Here is a 23,283-nt window from a genome sequence, read left to right on the forward strand (position 1 = left end):
GGAACATTATTTTCCCCTAGTTGTGTCAATGTTATGAGAAAATGGTTACAAAGATATTTTGCTGGAACTGATATCACCTGCCTCTAAAATTTTCAGTGATTTCACTATTTCAACAATGTATATATAACTTTGAGACATTACTGTCTCAACACTATTCCTATTAAGTTCTTCAGTGTGCCTTTGTAAGCATATTTTTAGCTTTCACTCATAATTATGACACATTCAAACACCTTCCATTATTGAAAGTTGTCACATTATATTACAGTTCCAATAGGTATGATTCAATGCTCAGTTGTTTGGAATCTTTTGACGTTTTATGAAACAATTTAACAATAGTTACATACTGTTACCAGTGCTGATGCCGTAAAGTCCATCTGTTTTTTTCTTATTTTTCTAATTTTATAAGTTTTATAAGTAGTTAAGTAGTAAAAGTAGGTTTTAAAAAGCAGCAATCCTTATCCCTCACCCTTTAGCACAAGTAGTTTACACATTCCTCAACCCTCTTACCCCATTCTATGTTCCCCATATCAGTCCTACCCCTGAATTCCAGTAGTAAATGTTTAGTCTTTTGTCAAGGCAAGGCCTATGCTGTTTAGAGAACACTCATATCCTGGCCTGAACCGCAAGAGTACAGTCAAGAACTGGGTGACCATGTACCCTCTGTACTCTGAAGAAGATGAAGATGATGAAGAAGGGGTCCCAAAAAGCCCCCATACCCAATTCCCAGGGGGTGGGCCAGGAGGTGGACCAGAGCAAAGGCTACAGGATGGACAAAACTTGGATTGGTCAGGCATTATTATAAATTGCAACACCTGAACACGTGCGTCCTGTAATCTTAAGCCTAGGCACCCTTTTCTTATCTCATCCTCAATTAACTGCTCCAGAGTTTTTTTTCCTTAGCACCATTAGACATCAGTGCCAAAATGGTGACGTTGCATATGGAACAACAATGTATGAAGCTAGCATATACACAGTACCCAAAGCTATTCTTATAATATCTAAAATTTACTTGTGGTGGTATCACTTTCGGCTGAATGAAAATCAATTGTATGCTAAGGTAATCTCTTTTTTCCTCATATATTTATTGCATACATCGACAATTTATCTGATGATGAACTCTAAAAGCCTTGTCACGGATTTCCAAATTTGATCCAATGTGTATTACACACTCTTAATCTCCAAAGGATACAACTTTCATATAGCTGCACACTAATGGACTTAAACCTTTATCTGTAAAGACTTATCCCATGAGAAATTTCAATTGATTAGCATATGCTGCTCTGAACTCTAGCAACCAGCAACAATAATTGGAAAATCATCTTCCAGTTGAGGAGGATATCAGCACAGGGCTTCTCAGGTTTGACACCATTGCACCCAGACATGTCCCTGAAACATCCCTTAAAACACATGCTAGAGAAGAGATAACCACAGTCAGAAGTAATGTTAAGTTATAGGTTTAGCACAAAGAGAGTAGACAAAGAATCTGACTCACCAAGTCAAAACGAGTATTTTTAGGATCAAAGATGTAAAATGGCTAAGTCATTATCCTTCCTAACACACTAAACACCTCTTCATCACAAAGCAAATATAGATAGTGCAAAAGCTTGAGATATGAATGAAATCAGCTCTTCCAAAGGCTTGAAGGGTAAGATTTTTAATCAGTAAACATATCTGTTTTACCCTCCCCCCACCCTGGCTTTAGAAAATTGGGTGTGATGGCAGAGAATATTCATTATTTTTTAGAGCCACCTGTCTCTGGAACAGAGAGATTTCTCTGAACAATTTTTCCTGCACTCTGTAGGCCTTGTTTGCCATGGAAGTGACAATCGTGTATTGTTTATACTTATAGACTGTGTGAAAATATGTGATGTTTATACTTGTTAGCTGTGTGTCTAATTATAAGGTTTGAGAACATAATATGTTTATAGTAAGAAAAACCTTGAGAAACTGAAGATAATGAAACACCTGCAGATTTAGGAAAACCTCTAAAAGCAGATTAATTAGAAAGAGCTTTTTATGCCAAGAATGATTTCAGGTCGCCTGGGCAGAGCCTCAGATCCAATAAACTGAGAGCATGAGACGCATGCACAGACTGAGCTAACCAATCACCTTGTTGTGACCATGTACCTTGAACAAACTAAACTGTATAAAAGTTAACTGATTTAAATAATAAAGTGAACATTGTTTTGATCATATTGATCGTGTTGCTATGTCTCTGTACCTCCTCATCAATAGCCAGCAAAGTCACTAAGGCTTGTAGGTCATCAGGGCATGCTGTAGACAACATTCGTAAGGGAAGTTTGAAGTCTGTCAGTCAAAAAAATTTACCAGGAGATGAGATCTTATGTGCTGTGGGAGTAACTGCTGGTTCAGTGCTCCAACTTGCCCTTTAGTTTAGCGGTTCATAGAGATCAAGTTCAATGCCTTCATAATAGCTTAATCCCTGCAATGAATGAATCCATTACTGACATTTAACAAAAAAACCTGTTAATAAAATATGATGCAGACCTTTTTCAACTATTTGTCCCTCCTTTCATTGTCAGATCAATGGAATAATCAGCGAATCAATATATCAGTATGACTGTGTATTTAATGAATCTCAGTATCTCTGCTTACTACATGTTGAATAGATTAGTAGTAGGAGTGGTTTTTCCCCCCTTTTTATTGGTGAAAAAGAACATTTCTCACAAAGGTTGTGAGCATTCTTTCACATTATCCATTGTATTTAGCATCACTGCTGATGTTGATTTATCTCTCTGCATCTGCTTCAAACGCTGGTGTTTCGAACATAGTCTACTCCTGCTTATCAGTGAAGAATATAAAGACCTCACTTCTTTAAAGACTCTAAAAGAAGGAAGAACTATTTATTTTATAAATGTTACAGATAATTGTCAAAAAAGGTCAGAGGGTTTCATATCATTCATGGTACACTATTAAATACTCATGGGTGCAAAATACAGAATGTGGTGCAATCCAACAGTACTACCATGTACTTTTACTTGCACAGTGCCTGTCTGCCCTCACCCTCACTTCCCTCTCCTGCTTCTGCTAACCTCTGTGCCACCTGAAGTATCTGCACAGTCTCTTTGTGAAGGAAATCATGGAAACAAGCTAACTGAAAACTAGCGTTTGCTCTTTCCTGGTTGTTTTCCATATAGATAATTCCCATTTTGGATTGGCTGCATGGTAACACAAATGCTTTTACCAGTTCAGTTCAGGGTATATGGTGGTGTATCCCCCCCTCCTTGGGCCACACAATGATCTGAGAAATGTTTATTAGACCTCAGCTGTGGGGGGAGATGGCAGGCCCATGGAACCCCCGGGTCCCCTGGAAGTAGAGGAGTTTGAGGCGTTAAAGGGAGTAAGACCGTTCCCTTGAGAAAAGTAGAGATAACTGCACGTTCCCATGGAAACATCCCTGAGTGCTGGGCAATGCAAGGTCGAAGCTGCTTGACAAACTGCAGGTGTTGCATTCCTGGATGTTTTGTAAGAACATGTTTGTAGTATGTGTGGGAAAGTGGAAGTTGGCACTAATAAAAAAGCTGCCTGCTCAGCGTAGCAGGCAGACATCTCTCTGACTCTTCATCCTAGTGTGTCTCTTCATCCTAGTGTGTGTGTGTCGCGTGTCTTTCTTCCCCCACAGGACCAAGGCCTTTTGACAGATACCCAGCAACACTCAGCCTTGACAAACAGCATGTGGATCAAACTCCTTTTGAGTTTATCAGAAACACTGCTTGCTCCCAGAAACTAGTACTGTCTAACGAGTTCCTGCTTTCTAACAAAGAACCTTGTAACCTTATTTTTCTTGCCAGAATAACAACCCAAGTGGAATAACTTTTTCATTATAGAACTTTCAAAGAAAGTTACTGAACCGAATTGTGACCAGAATGGAAAATTACTATGACTAAGCCAACTCTCTTGTGACCCTATAAACAGTGGTCCTGAGCGAGACCCTGTGCTAGTTTTGGCTGGGGTAGAGTTAATTTTCTTCACACTGGTTGGTATGGGGCTGTGTTTTGGATTTGGGTTGAACACAGTGATGATAATAGAGATGTTTTTGCAATTGCTGAGCAGGACTGGCACAGAGTCAAGGCCTTTTCTGCTTCTCATACTGCCGTGTTGGCAAGGGGGCTGGGGGTGTGTGGGAGGTTGGGAGGGGACACAGCCAGGACAGGTGACCTCAACTGACTCAAGGGCTATTCTAGACCATATGTCATCATACTTAGTACATAAAGTGGGGGGAAGAAGGAGGAAGGGGAAGATGTTTGGAGTGATGGCATTTGTCTTCCCAAGTAACCGTTATATGTGATGGAATCCTGCTCTCCTGGAGATGGCTGAACACCTGCCTGCCCATGGGAAGCAGTAAATGAATTCCTTGTTTTGTTTTCTTTGTGTGTGCAGCTTTTGCTTTCCCTATTAAACTGACTATTGCAAACCATGAGTTTTCTGACTTTTAGCCTTCCTATTCTCTCCCTGATCATGCTGGTGGGGGACCGAGCGAGCGACTACATGGGACTTGATGTCTGGGTGGGGTTAAACCATGAGTTCTCCTGGACCACAGCGGGCTGCAACCAGCAATTTCCCTCTGAGTGGGACATCTCTCAGAGCCAGCGAACTCTCAAGTTTCCTATATTCAGAGGACCGTCACTGAATGCCAACAATGGAACCTGGGTTGATAGTCCCACTCCTTGAGGCTCAACCCTTTGCCCTCTGATAAGATGCAAAGGCATCTGACATGAGTACTTCACTGAATTTGAGGGGAATTTTTCATGGGTATATAACTTGTACATACTCCTTTAGGTCTACATGCATGGAAGTGTGAATATGCCATAGCAAATGTTCTATGAAGGTTGCTCTCCTAGATTCTTAAGTGCTTTAGATTTGTAAGTTAGACCTATAAGTGAGTTACTGTTGTACTATAGTAAATTCTATATTAATCCTTTGTTAAATTGGATAACAAGCTATCTATTAAGTGCTGCTAAGTTTAATTGCTATTAAACCTTTAGGTCTAAACTGTTGGTCAAGTCCGGGACTCAGTTTAGCAAGGAGATCTACTCTGAACTTTATGCCTCAATGGGAGAGTCTTCCTTATTCCTTTTTATCCTTACCCTTTCCTACCCTTACCCTTTTCTCCCCACCCCACAACCTTCATGTTGATAATTTTTGGGATGATTTTGGGTTTAGACTGATTGATTTTAGATTCTAGTTTACTTTTTTTCTGTGTGCTTTAACCATCTAGTAAGTAGTAGAGTGAACCTTGCCAATGAACTTTGTCATGCTTTCGCTTTTATAATAAACCTGCTTTTACCAATACCTTTGCCACTGTCCTAGTTAGAACAGTTGGGACCGATTCATCACCGGATGGGTATAGCCCAAAACTGTGTATTCTATAGCCCTCCATGCCATTTCCCAGAAACTGTTGTCAGCCTGCGAGGTGGGGGGATGTTCCTGTCCTCATGCCCTTTTGTGGAATTCCCTGACTGAGCACCCTCACACCCTTTTATGGAATTCCCTACTCTGAGGGAAGGACTGAGCATCCTTTTATGGAATTCCCAGCTCTGAGGGAGGGACTAAGCATTCCTGCCTGAGTTGGAGAATATATAAACATGGAGTTTCAGAACCTTACCACCACTCGTGGGATCCAGAGGAGGACTGCAGATCACTGCTCTCAGCAGGACTGAGACCACCACCCTCGGTTGGACTGCAATCACCATTTTTGGTCAGACTGCAGCAGCTCTCCCGCCAGCAGGTTTTTCCCCTCTCCCTTTGCTTTGGACTCAAGGGGGGGTCCAGGGAGCACTGCTTTGTTTGTGCCCCAGGGTACTGGGTTGTACATTTGGGCTTTGTGGGTTAGGGCCTGTTGCTTGTCTGTGTGGTTGTACTTATTGTATTATTTTATTAAATTGTTATTCTGACTTGTAATCTCTCTTTTGAGTTGGGTTGGTTTCCCCTACTGGTTAACTTTTAAACCAGCATAGCCACTGATTCTTTAAGAGACCTTAAAACACTCACGAGAGGGTATGACAGGAAGGAAGGACTGAGCAGCTGGGAACAGCTTTACAAGCTTATCTTACCAAAAACACCCTTACACAAACTCTCGGCTTCAATAGACCATGAGAAGCATCAATGCACAGTTCACAGGCTTGAAAAACGTGAGTAGTCTCATTAAGGTCTAACATAGAGTTGTTTTACTGTCCCCAAGGCAGACTGTGCAACCTCTTGAAAGATCAAGCTTTATCTACCATGCCAAAGAAGAGTTGGACAATTTGTCACTCCTATTGTTGTTGGCTTCAGACATGGAAAGCATCATAAACTTCTCTGTAAACTTGTGAACCAACTTTTCTCACCCTGACCCAGTTGATAAATGACACCTGAAAAGGAGAAATGACTGTGAAAATAATCTAACTAAAGGAAAATTAGTTATATTACTAAAATTTTATTATTAAAATCTACCTTCAACAAAGGCGAATGCGGGGTCCTGCACCTAGGGAGGAATAACCCCAGGCACCTGTACAGGTTGGGGGTTGACCTGCTGGAGAGCAGCACTGCAGAGAAGGACCTGGGGGTCCTGGTGGACAACAAGCTGTCCATGAGCCAGCAGTGTGCTCTGGGGGTCAAGAAGGCCAACGGGATCCTGGGATGTATTAAGAGGAGCACTGCCAGCCCCTCTACTCAGCCCTGGTGAAGTGCACCTGGAGTGCTGTGTCCAGTTCTGGGCTCCTCAGTACAGGAGAGACATGGAGCTCCTGGAGTCGGTCCAGCAGAGGGTGAAGAAGATGATTAAGGGACTGGAGCATCTCTCTTATGAGGAAAGGTTGAGGGAGCTGCGCCTGTTCAGCCTCAAGTAGAGATGTCTGAGAGGGGACATCATTGATGTCTATCAGTATCTGAACGGAGGGTGTCAAAAGGATGAAGTCAGACTCTGCTTGGTGGTGCCGAGCAATAGGACAAGAGGCAATGGGCAGAAACTCATGCATAGGAAGTTCCGCCTGAATATGAGGAAGAACTTCTTTACTGTGCGAGTGACCACACGCTGGAACAGATTGCCCAGAGAGGGTGTGGAGTCTCCCTCTCTGGAGATATTCCAGAACCATCTGGATGCGATTCTGTGCCATGTGCAGACATGACCTGCTTGAGCAGGGAGGTTGGACCAGATGACCCACTGTGGTCCCTTCCAACCTGACCCATTCTGTTATTCTGTGAAAATGATTAGCACAAGGATGCACTCAGAAGACATTAACACATTAAATATTCTCATTTGAATATTGCAAATTGCAGTAATGTGCATGCAAGTGTCATGAACAAGAACATTGTACTGTACCTGGGTAATCCTCAGAGACATGCACTGAATAGGATACACTGTAAAAGGAAAAAAAAGGCAACAACAGAATTAATAACAACAATATTAACTGCTGGCATATGATTCTTTTCTTGCTCCTGTATTATTTTATGTTTATTTATAAGTTTCTGACAGTTAGCAGGACAGATGGTATTTTGATGGTTTTTGAAATGTGCAGCTAAAAAAAAAAAGGAATACCCATTTTGAAAGCTTACTTTGCTAAATTGGCATAACCCTATTTCAACCTTGGCAAAAAGAATATCAAGACTGCCATTATATTAACTGTAGAGTAATATTTCACAATGTCTGTACTTATGCTTTAAACCCTCTCCCAAGTTTAAAATCATAGAATGCTAGAATGGTTTGGGTTGGAAGGGACCTTAAAGATAATCTCATTCCAACTCCCTGCCATTGGCAGGAATACCTTTCACTAGACCAGGTTGCTCAAAGCCCCATCCAACCTGGCCTTGAACACTTCCAGGGATGGGGTAGCCACAGCTTCTCTGGGCAACCTGTACCAGTGAATTTCTTCCTAATCTCTAATCTAACCCTGTCCTCTGTCAGTTTGAAGCCATTCCTCATTGTCCTGTTGCTAGATACCTGTTAGTCTCAGCAAAGCCTCTGTTTGGTTTGGGCTCTTTCCTCTCAGGAAACCCTCATATTTATAACAGTTGTGGCAATCTGATTTGACACCTCTACTTTTCTATCAAGCTGAATTCAAATCAATTTTGAAAAATATGCAGTCACACTAAAGGGTAGCTTCACTACATGGATTACATGAATCTCTTTAATCAGAAAATGGGAATACAAACATACTGTTCCAGTCCTTCAGCTCAGCCCACATATGCTTTCCCTCCCACTCAGTGAGATGTTGACTGAGAGGAGGACAAATGGGCATGATAGACTGCTCAGTCATCTAAGTACTCACAAAGTCCCTTTGAATTTTTAAGGTTAATGCATGTCTTCATTTTGCATTAAAAACATTCCACTCTGCAGAATGCTGAAAGCTTTCTGATGTTTAATTCATGCTCTTTTCACTTCTAAATCCTATAAAGTTTATGTGTCCACCTGCACAAATAATACATGATGCGTGTTCATGTGTGTAGTGAGTTAAGCAGACAAAGGCATGATGGTATAGTTCTTTTAATAAATTTTGGTAAGTATTGTACATTGCTGAAAATTGATTGAAAATTCTAAATTGCATGAATATTACTTCCATTTAGACTATAAAATAAAACCATGGATGATCTTTTTTCTTTTTCTCTCTCATGAACTTCTGTTAAATGAGGTTTACTTTCACTCTGGAAGAGACAAGCAATACGAAAAAATATGTCTCATACTTTCTTCTGTAAGTCTTTGCTGCTTCCAGAATTGTTGTGTACAGGTTTGTTTGACTATTTGTCATAGGCTGAGATTGGTCCCCCCGAGAAGCTGGGGGGCTCAGAGGTGATTGGGTGCCAGGACAGTGTTCCCTGGAGAGCCAATCACCACTCATGTTGTTCACTTCTGCTCAAAATCATATATCACAGCACCAGAAACGGTTGGCAGTGTAGTCTTGGTTGTTTTGCTGTTGGTGTCTGCTGCGTGTAGGTGGACAAGGCCAGGGGGTGGTTGGGCTCCCTCTCTTCCCCTCTGGGGGGGGAGAGGGGAGCCCTGCAACCCCCCCAACTCAGCCTTTAGCTAGAGTCAGCATTTGGAGTGTGTGCTGTGAAGGAAGAGATTCACAGCACCTGAGGTAAGAGAAGAGAGGCAGGCTTTGCAACCAGGCCCTCTTCCCCCTCCTTTTCTGCAGTGAAACTGTAGAGGGGGGCTTTTTCCTTTCCCTCCACTGTAAGTGGAGGAGAGGCTCAGCACTGAAGTTGAACCAAGTGGACAGGACGTGGAGGTAGGCCCGGCGATTGGGAGAAGAGTCCCAGGCAAAATTGGAGACGAGCCAAGAGCTCGGGAGCTGCCTGCCGAAGCTGACTGGAGGCAGCTGAGAACTGATGTGGAGGAATGAAGATTCCAGGATGTGGACGCTTGATAAGCTACACTGCAGCAGCCTACGAACCGAGGTGAGACACCGAGAGGGAGAAATCAGCAGCAAAAGAGCAAGGACTCAAAACTATCTTCTCGGACTTCATGAGGAGAGACTGCAACAAAACAACTGCTGGAACTTGGTGAGGAGGGAGTGTTCAGGAACCCAGAACACTCCCACAGCAAAAGACTGTATTACATATCAACCTTAAAGGCTGTTCCTGGACTAAAGTTAAAGGAGGGACTTGAAAGGACCGACCGATAAAAATGTAATATATATATAGTTGCCTTTAGTTTGTATAGTATTTATTTGTGTAAATAAATGTATATACTTCCTCCTTCCCCTACAGAAGCCTCTGGTCTGAAAGTTTCTCTCTGGTGTTAGGATAAATTGTGGGAAGGAGTGGGGTGTAGTGGTTTGAACCTTGTTTTCCCCCCAGAGGCTAAGAAAAGTGGTAACCCCCAAGGGGTGGAAACCCCTGGAAGTTTTGAAGTTCTGTCCAATGGGCGCTCCTGAAGAAATGTAAACATACCACAACCAGACCGGAAGAGAAGAGTTGTAGTTTGGGTAGTAGTAGAAGTAGCCATGTTGTAGGAGCCACGAGGAAAGGGACCCGGAGCCCCTTGGGGCCTCTGGGGCCCCCCAGCCCCAGTTGGGGGCTACAGAGACTTGGAACAGTGTTAAGCTGGACTATGTGTCTGTAGCTGTGAGCTGGGAGATGTTTTCTCCAAACTGGGCAGCAGCCGGAGAAGGCAACAGCCGGCACTGACTGGAGAAGTGGCGGCAGCGAGTCAGAAGAGATAAGACGGAGCAACAGAGATATGCAGCAGCGGAGAGAGAGAGAGAGAGAGAGAGAGTGAGAGAGAGAAAGAGCTGAGAAACTCGGTCGTCCTGAGAACTGAGCCAGGACGGTGTGGGAGGTTGGCCTTGGGGGCCCTCCCTTGCTGCAAGCTACAAAGAAACTCGCAGCCTGAGGCAGGGCACAGAGGCCCTGCAAGGAGCTTGAATCCCCTGGAGATACCAGACCGTCACGAAGACCCCCTGCGTCTCGTGATATGACGTGGTGGAACGGCCTTGTCTGGGGTTACGAAGCCCACGGAAGACCCCTCGTTTGGTTGGCGACGGGGCCGAGGGAGCTTGGATACCTCCCTTGTGGTTGCTGGCAGAGATCCAGCAACAGCTGCATGCATGAGAGAGAGAGATAGACTGCTTCTGCTACTCTGAAGAAGCTGCTGCCCTGAGAGACTGGAAGGGATCTGTCCTTCTTTCCCTCCTGGACTTTTATTTGGAGGGGAGAAGAGATCTGATCCATTGTAAATACTATATGTCATGGTAGAGATAGTTGTGATCGTGTGTATAATGTGTTATAGTATTTATTTGTACAGTCATTGTAATATATTCCCTTTCCCCCATTCTGAGTCTGGTTGTGTTTTGTCTGGAAAAAACCCATCTCACATTAGGTTGAGATGTGGGAGGGGGGATGGAGCTAGAGAATTGGATTTTGGGGCTATCTCAAACCATGACATGAGGGAAGTCTAAAAAATTAGATTTTAGATTTCTAATGTGGCTCAAACTGCTACACTATTGTTATATAGGATTATATTCAGGTGTGGAATTTTATTCTAAGAAAAGAAAAATCTTTCTAGAACTCAGGAATTACTCCATGTTCAAATTAAAAAACTATCTCAATCCAATTTAAAAGTTGCAGCAAAACAGGGAAATTCCACATACATATATTAAAAACGTTCATATTGAGGATAGGAAAAGGGACTAGAGAAGTTACAGAATTTCTATCAGTGAAAATATTCAAAACTCAACCGGATAAGGCCCTCATCAACCTAATCTAACTTTCAAGTTGGATTTAACTTTGAAGTTGGTTCTGCTTTGAGTAGGGGGTGGGCCAGTGTAGTGGTTTGAATCAAGTTTTTCCCCTGCAGTTGAAAATGGTAAAACCCCAGGGGGTGGTGGCCCTAGAAGTTTTGAAGTTTTGTCCAATGAGTGCTTCTGCAAAATATAAACATATCACAACCAAACAGAAGAGAAGAGTGGTAGTTGTAGTAGTTGTTGAAGAAGTAACCATGTTCTGACTGCCACGAGGAAAGGGGCCCGGAACCCCTTGGGGCCTCTGGACCCCCCCCAGCCCCCAGCGGGGGACTGCGGGGACCTGGAACAGCATAAAACTGGGCCAGGTGTCTGTAGCTGAAAGGCTGGGAGTTTTCTCTCCACCGTGGGCAGTGGCAGGAGTAGCGGCAGCCGACACTGACCAGAGAAACTGTGGCAGAGAACCAGCAGAAGAGATAAGAAGCGGCAGAGGCATTACAGCCAAGCAGGAGAGACACAGTGTTGTCCAAGAAAAGAACTAGCAGCAGCCGAAAGAGAGAACTGAGTTCTACAGAGTTCTGGGGGTAAGAACGGAACCAGACCCCCCAAACTCCTTTGAAACCTCCGAGAAAGGAGGAAGATGATGGACTCTTACTTGAAAGAACCTTGGAGTGCTATAACACTTGCAGAGAGAGGAACTAAGAAGCTCCATTGTCCTGAGAGCTTAGCCAGGACAGTGGGTGGGAGGTTGACCTTGGAACCCTCCCTTGCTGCAAGCTACAAAGAAGCTCGCAACCATCTTTGAGGCAGGGCACAGGAACTCTGCAAGGGGCTTGAGTCCCCTGGAGATACTAGACTGTCACGAAGACCCCCTGGGCTCGTGATATGACTGTGGTGGAACGACCTTTGTCTGGGGTGACGTAGCCCACGGAAGACCCCTTTGCCTGCGTCAAGGGGCCGAGGGGGATACCCCCTCGTGAGTGCTGGCAGAGATCCAACTATCAGCTGCTGCAAAGAAAAGAAGAGAGAGAACCTGCTGCCTTAGAGACATTGCTACTCTGAAGAAGGGATCTGTCCTTCTTCCCTCCTGGACTTTTATTTGGAGGGGAGAAGAGATCTGATCCATTGTAAATACTTATGTCATGGTAGAGATAGTTGAGATTGTGTGTATAATGTATTATAATATTTATTTGTATAGTCATTGTAATATATTCCCTTTCCCCCATTTTGAGTCCGTGTGATTGTCTGGAAAACACATCTTACACCAGGTTGAGATGTAGGAGGGGGTTTAGACTAGGGAATTGGATTTTGGGAATCTCAAACCATGACAACCAGACAGTCTGCACAGGTCACCCCCCTACATAATTACTCTATGCTTCTATGCGCAGAAACCTTATGAAAGTGTGTTTCTCTTCCTTCTTCTTTGTCATGTGGTATTTGTGATAGCAGCAACTGTGGCGACATTAAACGGAAATCAATGAGAAAGAAATATACTGTAGGTCTTGTGAGATGGAACTAAAATGAAAAGGTTCATGAAGATGCAGGTTAGAAATAGTCTCAAATCAGATCCTGTAATGACTGCAAGCAAATTCAGGATCTGATCCAGAGCCCACTGAATCCAGTAGTGGTCTCACTACTAAGATAATTATTATCATAGAGGAGAATGATAAAAATCATAAAAAGTAAAATTATTCTGTGATTTTGCTACCAAAATCTGATTCAACCTTTATTTGAAAAGCATTAATAGAAAATCTATCTGCCAAACCAAAATTAAATGGTAATATGTGAAGACCCTAAGCCCACTGTAGGAAAGGATCAGATTAGAGACCATCTAAGGAACCTGAATGTGCACAAGTCCATGGGACCCAATGAGATTCATCCAAGGGTCCTGAGGGAGCTGACAGATGAAGTTGCTATGCCACTATTCATCATTTTTGAAAAATTGTGGTAGTCAGGTGAAGTCCCTGATGACTGGAAAAAGGGAAATATAACCCCCATTTTCAAAAAGGGGAAAACAGAAGAGCTGGGCAACTACAGGCCAGTCAGTCTCATCTCTGTGCCAGGCAAGATCATAGAGAACATTCTCCTGGAAACTCCACTAAGGCACATGGAAAACAAAGAGGTGATTGGTAACAGCCAACATGGCTTTACGAAGGGGAAATCATACCTGACAAATTTGGTGACCTTCTATGATGAGGCTACAGCACTGGTGGATGGGGCAGAGCAACTGACATCGTCTACCTGGACTTGTGCAAAGCATGACACTGTCCTGCACAACATCCTTGTCTCCAAATTGGAGAGACATGGATTCTATGGATGAACCACTCAGTGGGTAAAGAACTGACTGTATGGTCACACTCAAAGAGTTGTGCTCAACGACTCATTGTCCATGTGGAGACCAGTGATAAGTGGTGTCCCTCAGGGGTCGGTAACTGGGGTCAATACTGTTGAACATCTTTGTCAGTGACATAGTGGGATCGAGTGCTCCCTCAGCAAGTTCTCTGACTACACTGAGATGTGTGGTGCAGCTTAAGAGGTGGACCAATGCAAACCTCATGAAGTTCATCAAAGCGAAGTGCAAGGTTCTGCATATGGGTTGCAGCAACCCCAGGCACACATACAGGTTGAGTGGAGAAGTGATTAAAAGTAGCCCTGCGGAGAAAGATTTGGGAATGATGGTTGATGAAAAACTCAACATGAGCTGGCAGCCCGCGCTGGCAGCCCAGAAAACAACTGTATCCTGGCCTGCATCAAAAGGGCAGCAGGTTGAGGTAGGGGATTCTGTCCCTCTACTCTGCTCTCGTGAAACCCCACCTGGAGTCCCGCATACAGTTCTGGTGTCCCAAACAGAAGAAGGACATGGAACTGTTGGAACAAGTCCAGAGGAGGACCATAAAGTTGAGAAGAGGACTGGAGCATCTCACCGATGAAGACAGGCTGAGAAAGTTTGGGCTGTTCAACCTGGAGAAGGGAAAGTTGCGTGGAGAACTCATAGCCCCTTCCAGTATCTGAAGGGACCTACAGGGCAACCAGAGAGGGACTCTTCGTTAGGAACTGTAGTGACAGGACAAAGAGTAATGGGTACAAATTGAAAGAGGGGAAATTTAGGTTAGATATACAGAAGAAATTCTTTACTGTGAGGGTGGGGAGACACTGGCACAGGTTGCCCAGGGAGGTTGCGGATGCCCCAACCCTGGCAGTGTTCAAAATCAGTTTGGACAAGGTCTTGAGCAACCTGGTCTACTGGAAGGTGTCCCTACCCATGGCAGGGTAAGTTGGGACTAGATGATCTTTAAGGTCCCTCAGCATTCTATGATTCTATGTTGGAAATAATAATGAAATCTGATAAACCTGTGCTTTCAATTCAGAGGAAAGCATTTAGAGGAGTTGTGAACCAAAGGTTAAAAACCAAAATGCCTGAAAAAGGAATATTTACTTCCAATTAAAATAAACCAGTAGTTTTTATTAGAAACACTACTGAATCAGTTTAGGAACTGAACAAACTTAGTTTAGTTCTCAACTCAGCAGAATTATTCATTTATTATGATGAGTGTGTTTAACCCTTTAAATTATTAGCCCCCCCATTCCTCCAAAAGAAAGGGAATGTTTAATTGTCTTCTTTCTATCTAAATTCTTATCTTCAGCACATGTTGAGATCTCTGTGCTGTCCTCTCTTCAGTGTCCCCAGATCAATGTAGTGTACTCTGAGAAATATTAGTGAAGTATTATGCCAGAGAAAGCTCTCATAGGAAGACCCTTTTAGAGAGGCCATTACTCTCACACATATTTAAATTGTTTGGGGAGAATAAACAGATTATTTGAGTCCCCAGAGAGAGGTGGTGGTGCTTTCTTGGGCTTGTGATCATATGTTAATTATGTGCAGGCTATGGAAGAAATAAACTGAAATAAAATTACTGAAGAATTACTTTGGGTTTGTGTCCCAGGTCATCACTGACTGTCACATATGATCACATTTTGGCACATTTTTCTACACTCAGCATAAACTACTTCCTAATGATTGTGCACTTGATTTGTCAGAAAACAAGATATAACAGGCTAACAAAGAGGTTCCAATCCTCTAGCTACCCAAACATTTTCCCACTGACTTCAATGAGATTTAGAGCCAAGACAGAAACACAGGACTGTGATGGCTTTACAGCACCTTAAAAAAGCATGGACTTCAGTGAAGATGCAGATGTTCAACACCTCTCAGAGCCAAAGCAAACCTTTACTAAAGCAGCTTTCTCGATTAAGTACTCAGAAATGGAACTGGAATTAATTTGGGCCTGGTCTCCACATAGAAGTAAAACATTACTATTCCAGTCAGGGGTGTGATTTTTCCTTCTGGCAACGCAGTTCCTCTGTACAACCCCATCACAGTTACATTGCTATAAATACAACTTACAGCACTATAATTTATTTCCATTCCCATAAACACATTCTAACCAGCCAAGCATTATCCTTGCTTGTACAGTTATATTGCTTTAGCTACATGTACATAGTTAAAGTCTTGGGTGTAAACAAAACCTCTGATTGTGTTATTTGTTTTATTCAACTTACACCCTCTGCAGAAGGCATCCTACAGTAGATATATTTCTCAACCCTTAAGCTCAGAACAAACTTCATACTAGAAATGGTCTCGTAAAATTTTTATTTAACAAATAGTAAAGCACCATATAAGAAACCAGTGAGAGTTGTCATGTTTCACTGCTTATGAATGTAAACTTCATATTTCTTGAAATAATATTAACATGTAGAGCCCCAACCTTAGTTTAGTGTGGTGGGTTAACCCTGTCTGGATGCTAGGTGCCCACCAAAACTGCTCTATCACACCCCTCCTCAGTTGGACAGGGGAGAGAAAATATAACAAAGGTTCATGGGTTGAGCTAAGGGCAGGGAGAGATCACTCACCAGTTACTGTCATGGGCAAAACAGACTTGACTTGGGGAAATTAATTTAATTTATTAGCAATCAAATCAGAGTAGGATAATGAGAAATAAAACCAAATCTTAAAACACCTTCCCCCCACCCCTCCCATCTTCCCAGGATCAACTTCACTCCTGATTTCTCTACCTCTGCCTCCTGAGCAGTGCAGAGGGATGGGGAATCAAGGTTGTGGTCAATTCATAAAGCTTTGTCTCTGTTGCTCCTTCCTCCTCACACTCTTCCCCTGATCCAACCTGGGGTCCCACTCACACAAGACAATCTTCCATGAACTTCTCCAATATGAGTCCTTCCCACAGACTGCAGTTCTTCATTAAGTCCTCCAGTGTGGATCCCCCACAGGGTCACAAGTCCTGCCAGCAAACCTGTTCCAGAGTGGACTTCTATCTCCAGGTCCACAGGTCCTGCCAGGAGCCTGCTCCAACATTGGTCTCCCACAGGGTCACAACCTTCTTCGGGCATCCACCTGCTCTAGTGTGGGGTCCTCCACAGGTTACAGGGGAATCTCAGCTCCGGTGCCTGGAGAACCTCCTGCCCCTCCTTCTGCACTGACCTTGGTGTCTGCAGAGCTGTTTCTTTTGCATATTCTTACTCCTCTCTTCCAACTGCTGTTGCACAGCAGGTTTTTATCCTTTCTTAAATATGTTATCCCACCATCACTGGTTGGCTCAGCTTTGGCCAGTGGTGGGTCTGTCTCAGAGTCACCTGGCATTGGCTCTATCAGACATGGAGGAAGCTTATGGCATGGTGTCATGGTTTGAGATACCCCAAAATCCAGTTCTCTAGCTCCATTCCCCCTCCCACACCTCAACCTGGTGTAAGATGTGTTTTTCCAGACAATCACACAGACTCAAAATGGGGAAAAGGAATATATTACAATGACTGTACAAATAAATACTACAATACATTATATACAACTTTAGCTATCTTTACTATGACATAAGTATTTACAATGGATCAGATCTCTTCTCCCCTCCAAATAAAAGTCCAGGAGGGAAGAAGAGACAGATCCCTTCCAGTCTCTAAACAGGAGTATCTTCTACAGCAGCAATCTGTCCTCTTCACATGCATGCAACTGTGGTTGGATTTCTGCCAGCACTCACGAGGGAGGTCTCCAAGCCTCTCTCGGTCCCCTTGACGCAGGTAAAGGGGTCTTCCGTGGGCTACATCACCCCAGACAAAGGTCGTTCCACCACGGTCATATCACAAAGCACAGGGGGTCTTCGTGACGGTCTGGTATCTTCAGGAGATTCAAACTCCTTGCAGGGTCTCTGTGCCCTGCCTCAGACTGCGAGTTTCTTCGTAGCTTGCAGCAAGGGAGGGCCCCCAAGGCCAACCTCCCACACCATCCTGGTTGAGCTCTCAGGACGACTGAACTTCTAGCTCCTCTCTGCGAGTGCTGTAGCACTCCAAGGCTCCTCTCCTTAGTAGGAGTCCATGTCCCTCCTTTCCTGGAGGTCTCAAAGGAGTTTTGGGGGGTCTGGTTCAAGTTCTTACCCCAAAAAAACTCTGTCTCTCTGCTACCGGCTCTCTATCTCAGCTCGAGCAACTCTGAGTCTTCCTTGGTTGCATGCTGTTTACTGTTCCTCCAGTTATCTCTTGGCTCTTAGCCATAACCTCTGGACGCTTCTTCTCTTTCTCTGCTCACTAAGAGTGGAAAAAACATCCCCCAGCTCACAGCTACAGACACATAGTCCAGTTTAACACTGTTCCAAGTCTCTGTAGCCCCAACTGGGGTGGGGGGGGGAGGCAGAGGCCCCCCCAGAGGGTTCCTGCCCTCTCCTCGTGGCTCCTACAACATGGTCACCACTTCTACTACCAAAACTACAACTCTTCTCTTCCGTTTGGTTGTGATATGTTTACATTTTGCAGAAGCACTCATTGGACAAAACTTCAAAACTTCAAAACTTACCACCCCCTGGGGGTTACCACTTTCAACTGCAGGGGGAAAACTTGGTTTAAACTACTACACATGGAATCATAGAAGCCAGTCCTGTAGCCCCCCTTTTACCAAAACCTTGCCACACAAACTCAATACAATTATTAACAATTCTATTCACAAGGAATTTCTTGCAAGCTTTTTTTAATGTGTTTTAACCATATCTGTTCCTTCTTTAAAAAGAGATTATTCTGCAAAGTTCTATAGGCCTTTGAGAATTAATTTATAAGCTAAATAGGGATACACAATATAATCGCTATTTTTCAGACAAATATGTCCCATCTTGATACAGAACAAGGAGATTTACCTGCATTTACCATTGTTATAATTTCTCAAAACTAGTTTAAAAGGAGTCCAAAATGATTTTACTACCAGGCAAAATATTGCCCCAAAATTTAAGCTCTTGGTCAAAGAAAAAAATCCATTAAAACTGAAAAAGGCAGTAAAGCAAAGGTGTGACAAAGTATGTTCATAAAAAGGAAAAATACCAGCTTCATCTCTTTATATCGATTTGTAAGATTGTTTCCTCTGCCTTGAAGTGCAGGTTTTACTCATCACAAAATCAGACATGCATCATGAAACTACAACACTTACACTGGAGCTGGAGTATATGACATATCTTCCCTTCAAATTCACATTATCTCAACTCTATGCTACCTGTAGTTTCTCCCTAGAAAAGAAATTCTTTAAGCTGAATATCCAACTCCTTTTGCACAGCAGGAACAATCTGAAGCATCTAGCACAAGTCTAAGATTTATGCCTATGGAGTGGTTATGACAATTCAACCAGGTCTGTCCCATGGCAACAGCTGACTTACTGCCTTATTAAGTGCAGCAATTGTGATCTAGTTTCTATTCCAGTTTTAACCGTCTCTAGTAAAACCAGAGCTCCATGTGCTAATGTTGTAGCTGACAAATATGACAAAGAAAGGAAACAAGATTTTTTAGTCATGTGAAATCTTAAGATAGTTTAATGCCAATCTATAACAAGATATAAGAAGAGAGTAAATAAGACTTTCTTAATGCATTTGGAGCTACAGAATTCATATTACTTTTTGTTTACAATATCCAAAATCCTAGATTTAATTCATTAATGACATAATGCAAGAAGTTAATAGGATGCACAAAGTTTTGTACCTGAAGGAAAAAAACTAAGACTCAACAAGGTAAGCTGTGGACAAATATTTAAGATTAAATGCTACTGTGGTATTGATCATATGGCAGTATGGACTTCTGAACAAGCTGATGAGCTAAAGAAAAGATTCGTGAAACCTTGATAAGAAAAATAAAATTATACTGGTGAAAACTTTGGGCTGAAAGACCTTTTTAATGACCTGTATAATATTTCTGAAATTACAGCATGATATAGACCTCATGTTTTCATTCTCTTCTAGATGAGGCAATAAGAAGGAATAAGAACAAGTTCCAGTTGGATATATGCAACTGAAATTGTATTCTTTTACCAATTTCTAGCTATGAATTCTCAAAATTGCTACTCAACACGCAACAGAAAAACATTTCATGGATGTCCACTAATTATACAGCAAATATTTCCACTTACATTTTCACTACTTTGTTTACTTACCTTTGAAAACACTTCCAAATATTTCAACAAATTCCTATTACTTTCACACCCGTTAACCTCCTCTTCTACTTCAAGAAGAGCACAATTTGATCCTGATGACAGACCCTTCCTACTATTTTACTTCTGACCAGTCTTTTTCCTCAAATGAAAAAAATTGGTTCCAAAAGGATTCCACCATGAACCCAGCCACTCTCTTTTCTAGTAACTAGTCTAGGATCCAGTTTGAAACCTAACTTGGCAATAAATCATATCACAAGTGCAGTGTCGAAATTATCATTTTCATAAGATGTACTGTGAGATCCAATCCAAACAAAGATTACCAAAACTTTAAAATTGCATTCCTGAAATGTCTGACCTTTGAACAAGTGCCTTGAGAATTGGTAGGGGATGAAGGCATTTAGGTATTGACTGAAAAACTAGGTAGGCTATTTATAAAAAAAAAAAAAAAAAAAAAAGAAATACTTAACAAGAAACCAAATCCATTTTTTTTATAGTTGACTTTATTTGAATTAGGAAATTCCCTCAAGAGAATTACAATTCAAAACCAATAGTTAAACACACTTCAAAATCAAGTCTTTCTTCTAATTTGTATGAAGATAACATGCATGCAAAGAACAGCAGAAGAGACACAGCAGTCATAAGCAGCAATTTCCTATGGCAAAAAGATCTCTGGATGGACACTGCCAAAAGACAAACTTTCCAAAAATTATATTCTGGAGATAACCATTTTGTTTCATTTGAAAACAGGACAAACACCCCCCCCCCCCCCCCCCCAAACCACTGTAAAAGCAATTGAAAAATAAGTAAAAATAACTACTGTATTGTTTAGTTAGGCCAAAGAAACTAAGCAATCTCTCCTTTTGGTGATTAGCTATCACAACTACGAGTGAATGATGAATGTTAGGTTTTTTTACAATTTATGAACAAGTGAATTAGCAAAATACTTCATCACTTAATATGTACACCTACTGTGCTATTAAACACTTCATTACATTTCTATGGAGTTCTTAAAAAAGAATGCAGTCATGCTACAGGAAAAAGAATCCCAATCTTCCCCTCTGGAGCTTTTGAAAAAAATCCACCCCACTCTGTACATATCAGGTGAGGAAGCACTCCACTGAAGCCTGTTTTCAGATATATACAAAAAACTACACCAGAATTCTGAATTTTCTTATAGGGCAAATTATTTAATCAACTATTGCTATTATTCACTTCATAATGTCTTTAGTAAAAATATGGGAGACTTTTAAAATATATGTATAAATGTGCATTTATAATAATACAATCCACATTTTTAATACATTGGAAATCACATTTAGGAATTAAGTAAATACTGTTAGTAAATACAAGTGTGAAGATCAGCAAGTACTGCATTCCATTCATTCATGATACCTTTAAAATACAGTCCCAGTAATGTGACAAAAATATAAAAGGAACTGAAAAAAGTTCCAGTTGCACACTAACCATGTGCATCTCCAAACAGATAGACAGATGAACAGTACTTAGAATCATGTGAGTTTGACGTACAGAAGATAGCACAACATGACATGATTCTGAAATAAAAACTTTCATAGGGTTTTTTAAAATACATGTAAATATACAGGGTTTTTCCTCTTTCACACAGTGAAATAACTATTGAAGCAGAGAACTTGTGGGGTTTTTAAACAGTGAAATAAAAATTGACATAATTAAATGAAATAACAATTACTGAAAAACAACCTTATCTTCTGGAAATGAGAATTAGAATTCTACAAATAAGACAAAAATTAAAAGGACATGTACCTAAGTTTTCATGAACATATTAGTACAACCATGGAAAACGTGACTGTTTATAAAGGCAAAAAAAATCTCACTATATTAAAATTTATTTTCTTTTCTGTTACAGAATTTAGAACTTGAATTAAATCCCACTGAAGTCCAAGAGAGTCTTTAGCACTTGACAAAGAAGATTACAGACAAGTTGCACAGAAAATACAAGACTACTGGCCCTGCCATGCTCATAAAAGAAGTACTTCATCGCTTTCTTAAAAATTTCAAGACATATTGCAAAATTTTGGTGAGCACTTTTTTTATATTTGTAGCTTATTATACGACTGGCCTGTGAAAACTTTCACATCCATACTATTTTCTGGATTCCTGCTTAAAACAAGATTCACGGATTTCTAATCCGCTTCTTAGGTATCCTTTAAAATCATTGAGTCATAGAATGGTTTGGGTTGGAAGGGACCTTAAAGATCATCTAGTTCCAACCCCCCACAACCATAGGCAGGGACACCTCCCACTAAACCAGGTTGCTCAGAGCTCCAGTCAACCTGGTCTTGAACACCTCCAGGAATGGAGAGTTGCTCTCCGAGCAACCTGTTCACAATCCCCACAGTAAAGAATTTTTTCCTAATATCTAATCTAAATCTACTCTTTTTCAGTTTAAAGCCATTCCCTCTTGTCCTGTCACTCCAGACACTTGTAAATAGTCTCCCTCCATCTTTCTTGTAGGGTCCCTTTGGGTACTGGAAGGCTACAATGAGGTCACTCCAGAGCCATCTCTTCTCCAGACTAACCCTAACCCAATACTCTCAACCTTTCCTCATAGGAGAGATGCTCCATCCCTCTGATCATCTTCGTGACCCTCCTCTGGACTCATTATCCACCCCTTTTTCTATACCATCCACATCATGACCAGATTTATACCTTTCAACTATATACATATATATATGCATATAACTATGCACAAGCACAGGTATTATTTCAGTAATCACTGACCATCCCCCCAGGATGTTTACTGAGTTCATTAAGTTCATGATGGGCATAACTGGAGAAGTCCATACTCATTGTCCATGGGAGTTATGGCAATACAGTGGCAGTGTCATTCAGCAACCAGTATTACATATGCAATTCAACATTACAGGCTGTTCTCACCCAAAATCAGATCCCCTTGAGGTACACATCGTGTTTCCATGTCCCTTTGCATTACCCACCAAGTGCACCTGAGACCTTGAGTAAACAATTGCATGAATGGGTTTGCCCTTGCTTCAGGCAGGATTAATCCAAACTGTCTTTCCTAACATATTTCTCATGTTGTTACAATCTGCTTAAATGTTGCAGAAAGAACTTCAGATTCGAACATTCCCTTGAGCAAAATTAAAACTCACACAAGTTATCTGTTGATGCCAAAACTGATTTTATTAATTGCTAAGAGATGCAAAGAGAAAGAGGAAAAATTAAGAAAAGGTTGGAAAATGATAAGATTACTTCTAGAAGCAGAGAAAAGATACCACCAAAACTACCTTTCTGCCAAGCTGATGTGTGTGTGGGGGGGGGAGAAACAGTTTCTGCCCTTTTTTTTCCTCTGTCTCTGCTGTTTTCTGATGTTATCTCTTTAGTTGGGGGGTCTTAACAGCTTTAGTTCTCTGGAATGCAGTCAGGATGTGTGGTTTCGTCGCTCACTTGAACCATGTCCCAGGTCGTGCAGGGTCCCTGTTCAACTGCACCTTTCAGCCCTCAGAAATATGGTAAGGGTGGAAGGATAAGATATAACTCGCGCATGTGGCACGGTGGGTCTCAGTTCTCTCCAGGTCGACAGAGTTCCAGTCTCCGGTGTCAGGCAGGCAGCATGCGGTGGAGGAGAAAAGGTGAGGGGGA

General features: G+C 42.0%; 1 protein-coding gene across 2 annotated transcripts in view; it reads right to left on the reverse strand.

The window, feature by feature from the left end:
- LOC113959487 (poly [ADP-ribose] polymerase 8-like) overlaps positions 1-23,283 on the reverse strand; it is a 254,813-nt gene that overhangs the window by 136,736 nt on the left and 94,794 nt on the right. For both annotated transcript variants that reach the window (XM_027668556.1, XM_027668555.1), the window contains exon 3: positions 7,322-7,359. In XM_027668556.1, coding sequence (XP_027524357.1) covers positions 7,322-7,359 — 38 coding nt within the window. The remainder of the gene's footprint in view (positions 1-7,321; positions 7,360-23,283) is intronic.

The sequence above is a fragment of the Corapipo altera genome, unplaced genomic scaffold (genome assembly GCF_003945725.1).
Source record: "Corapipo altera isolate COAL_440 unplaced genomic scaffold, ASM394572v1 61067, whole genome shotgun sequence".
Lineage (NCBI taxonomy): Eukaryota > Metazoa > Chordata > Aves > Passeriformes > Pipridae > Corapipo > Corapipo altera.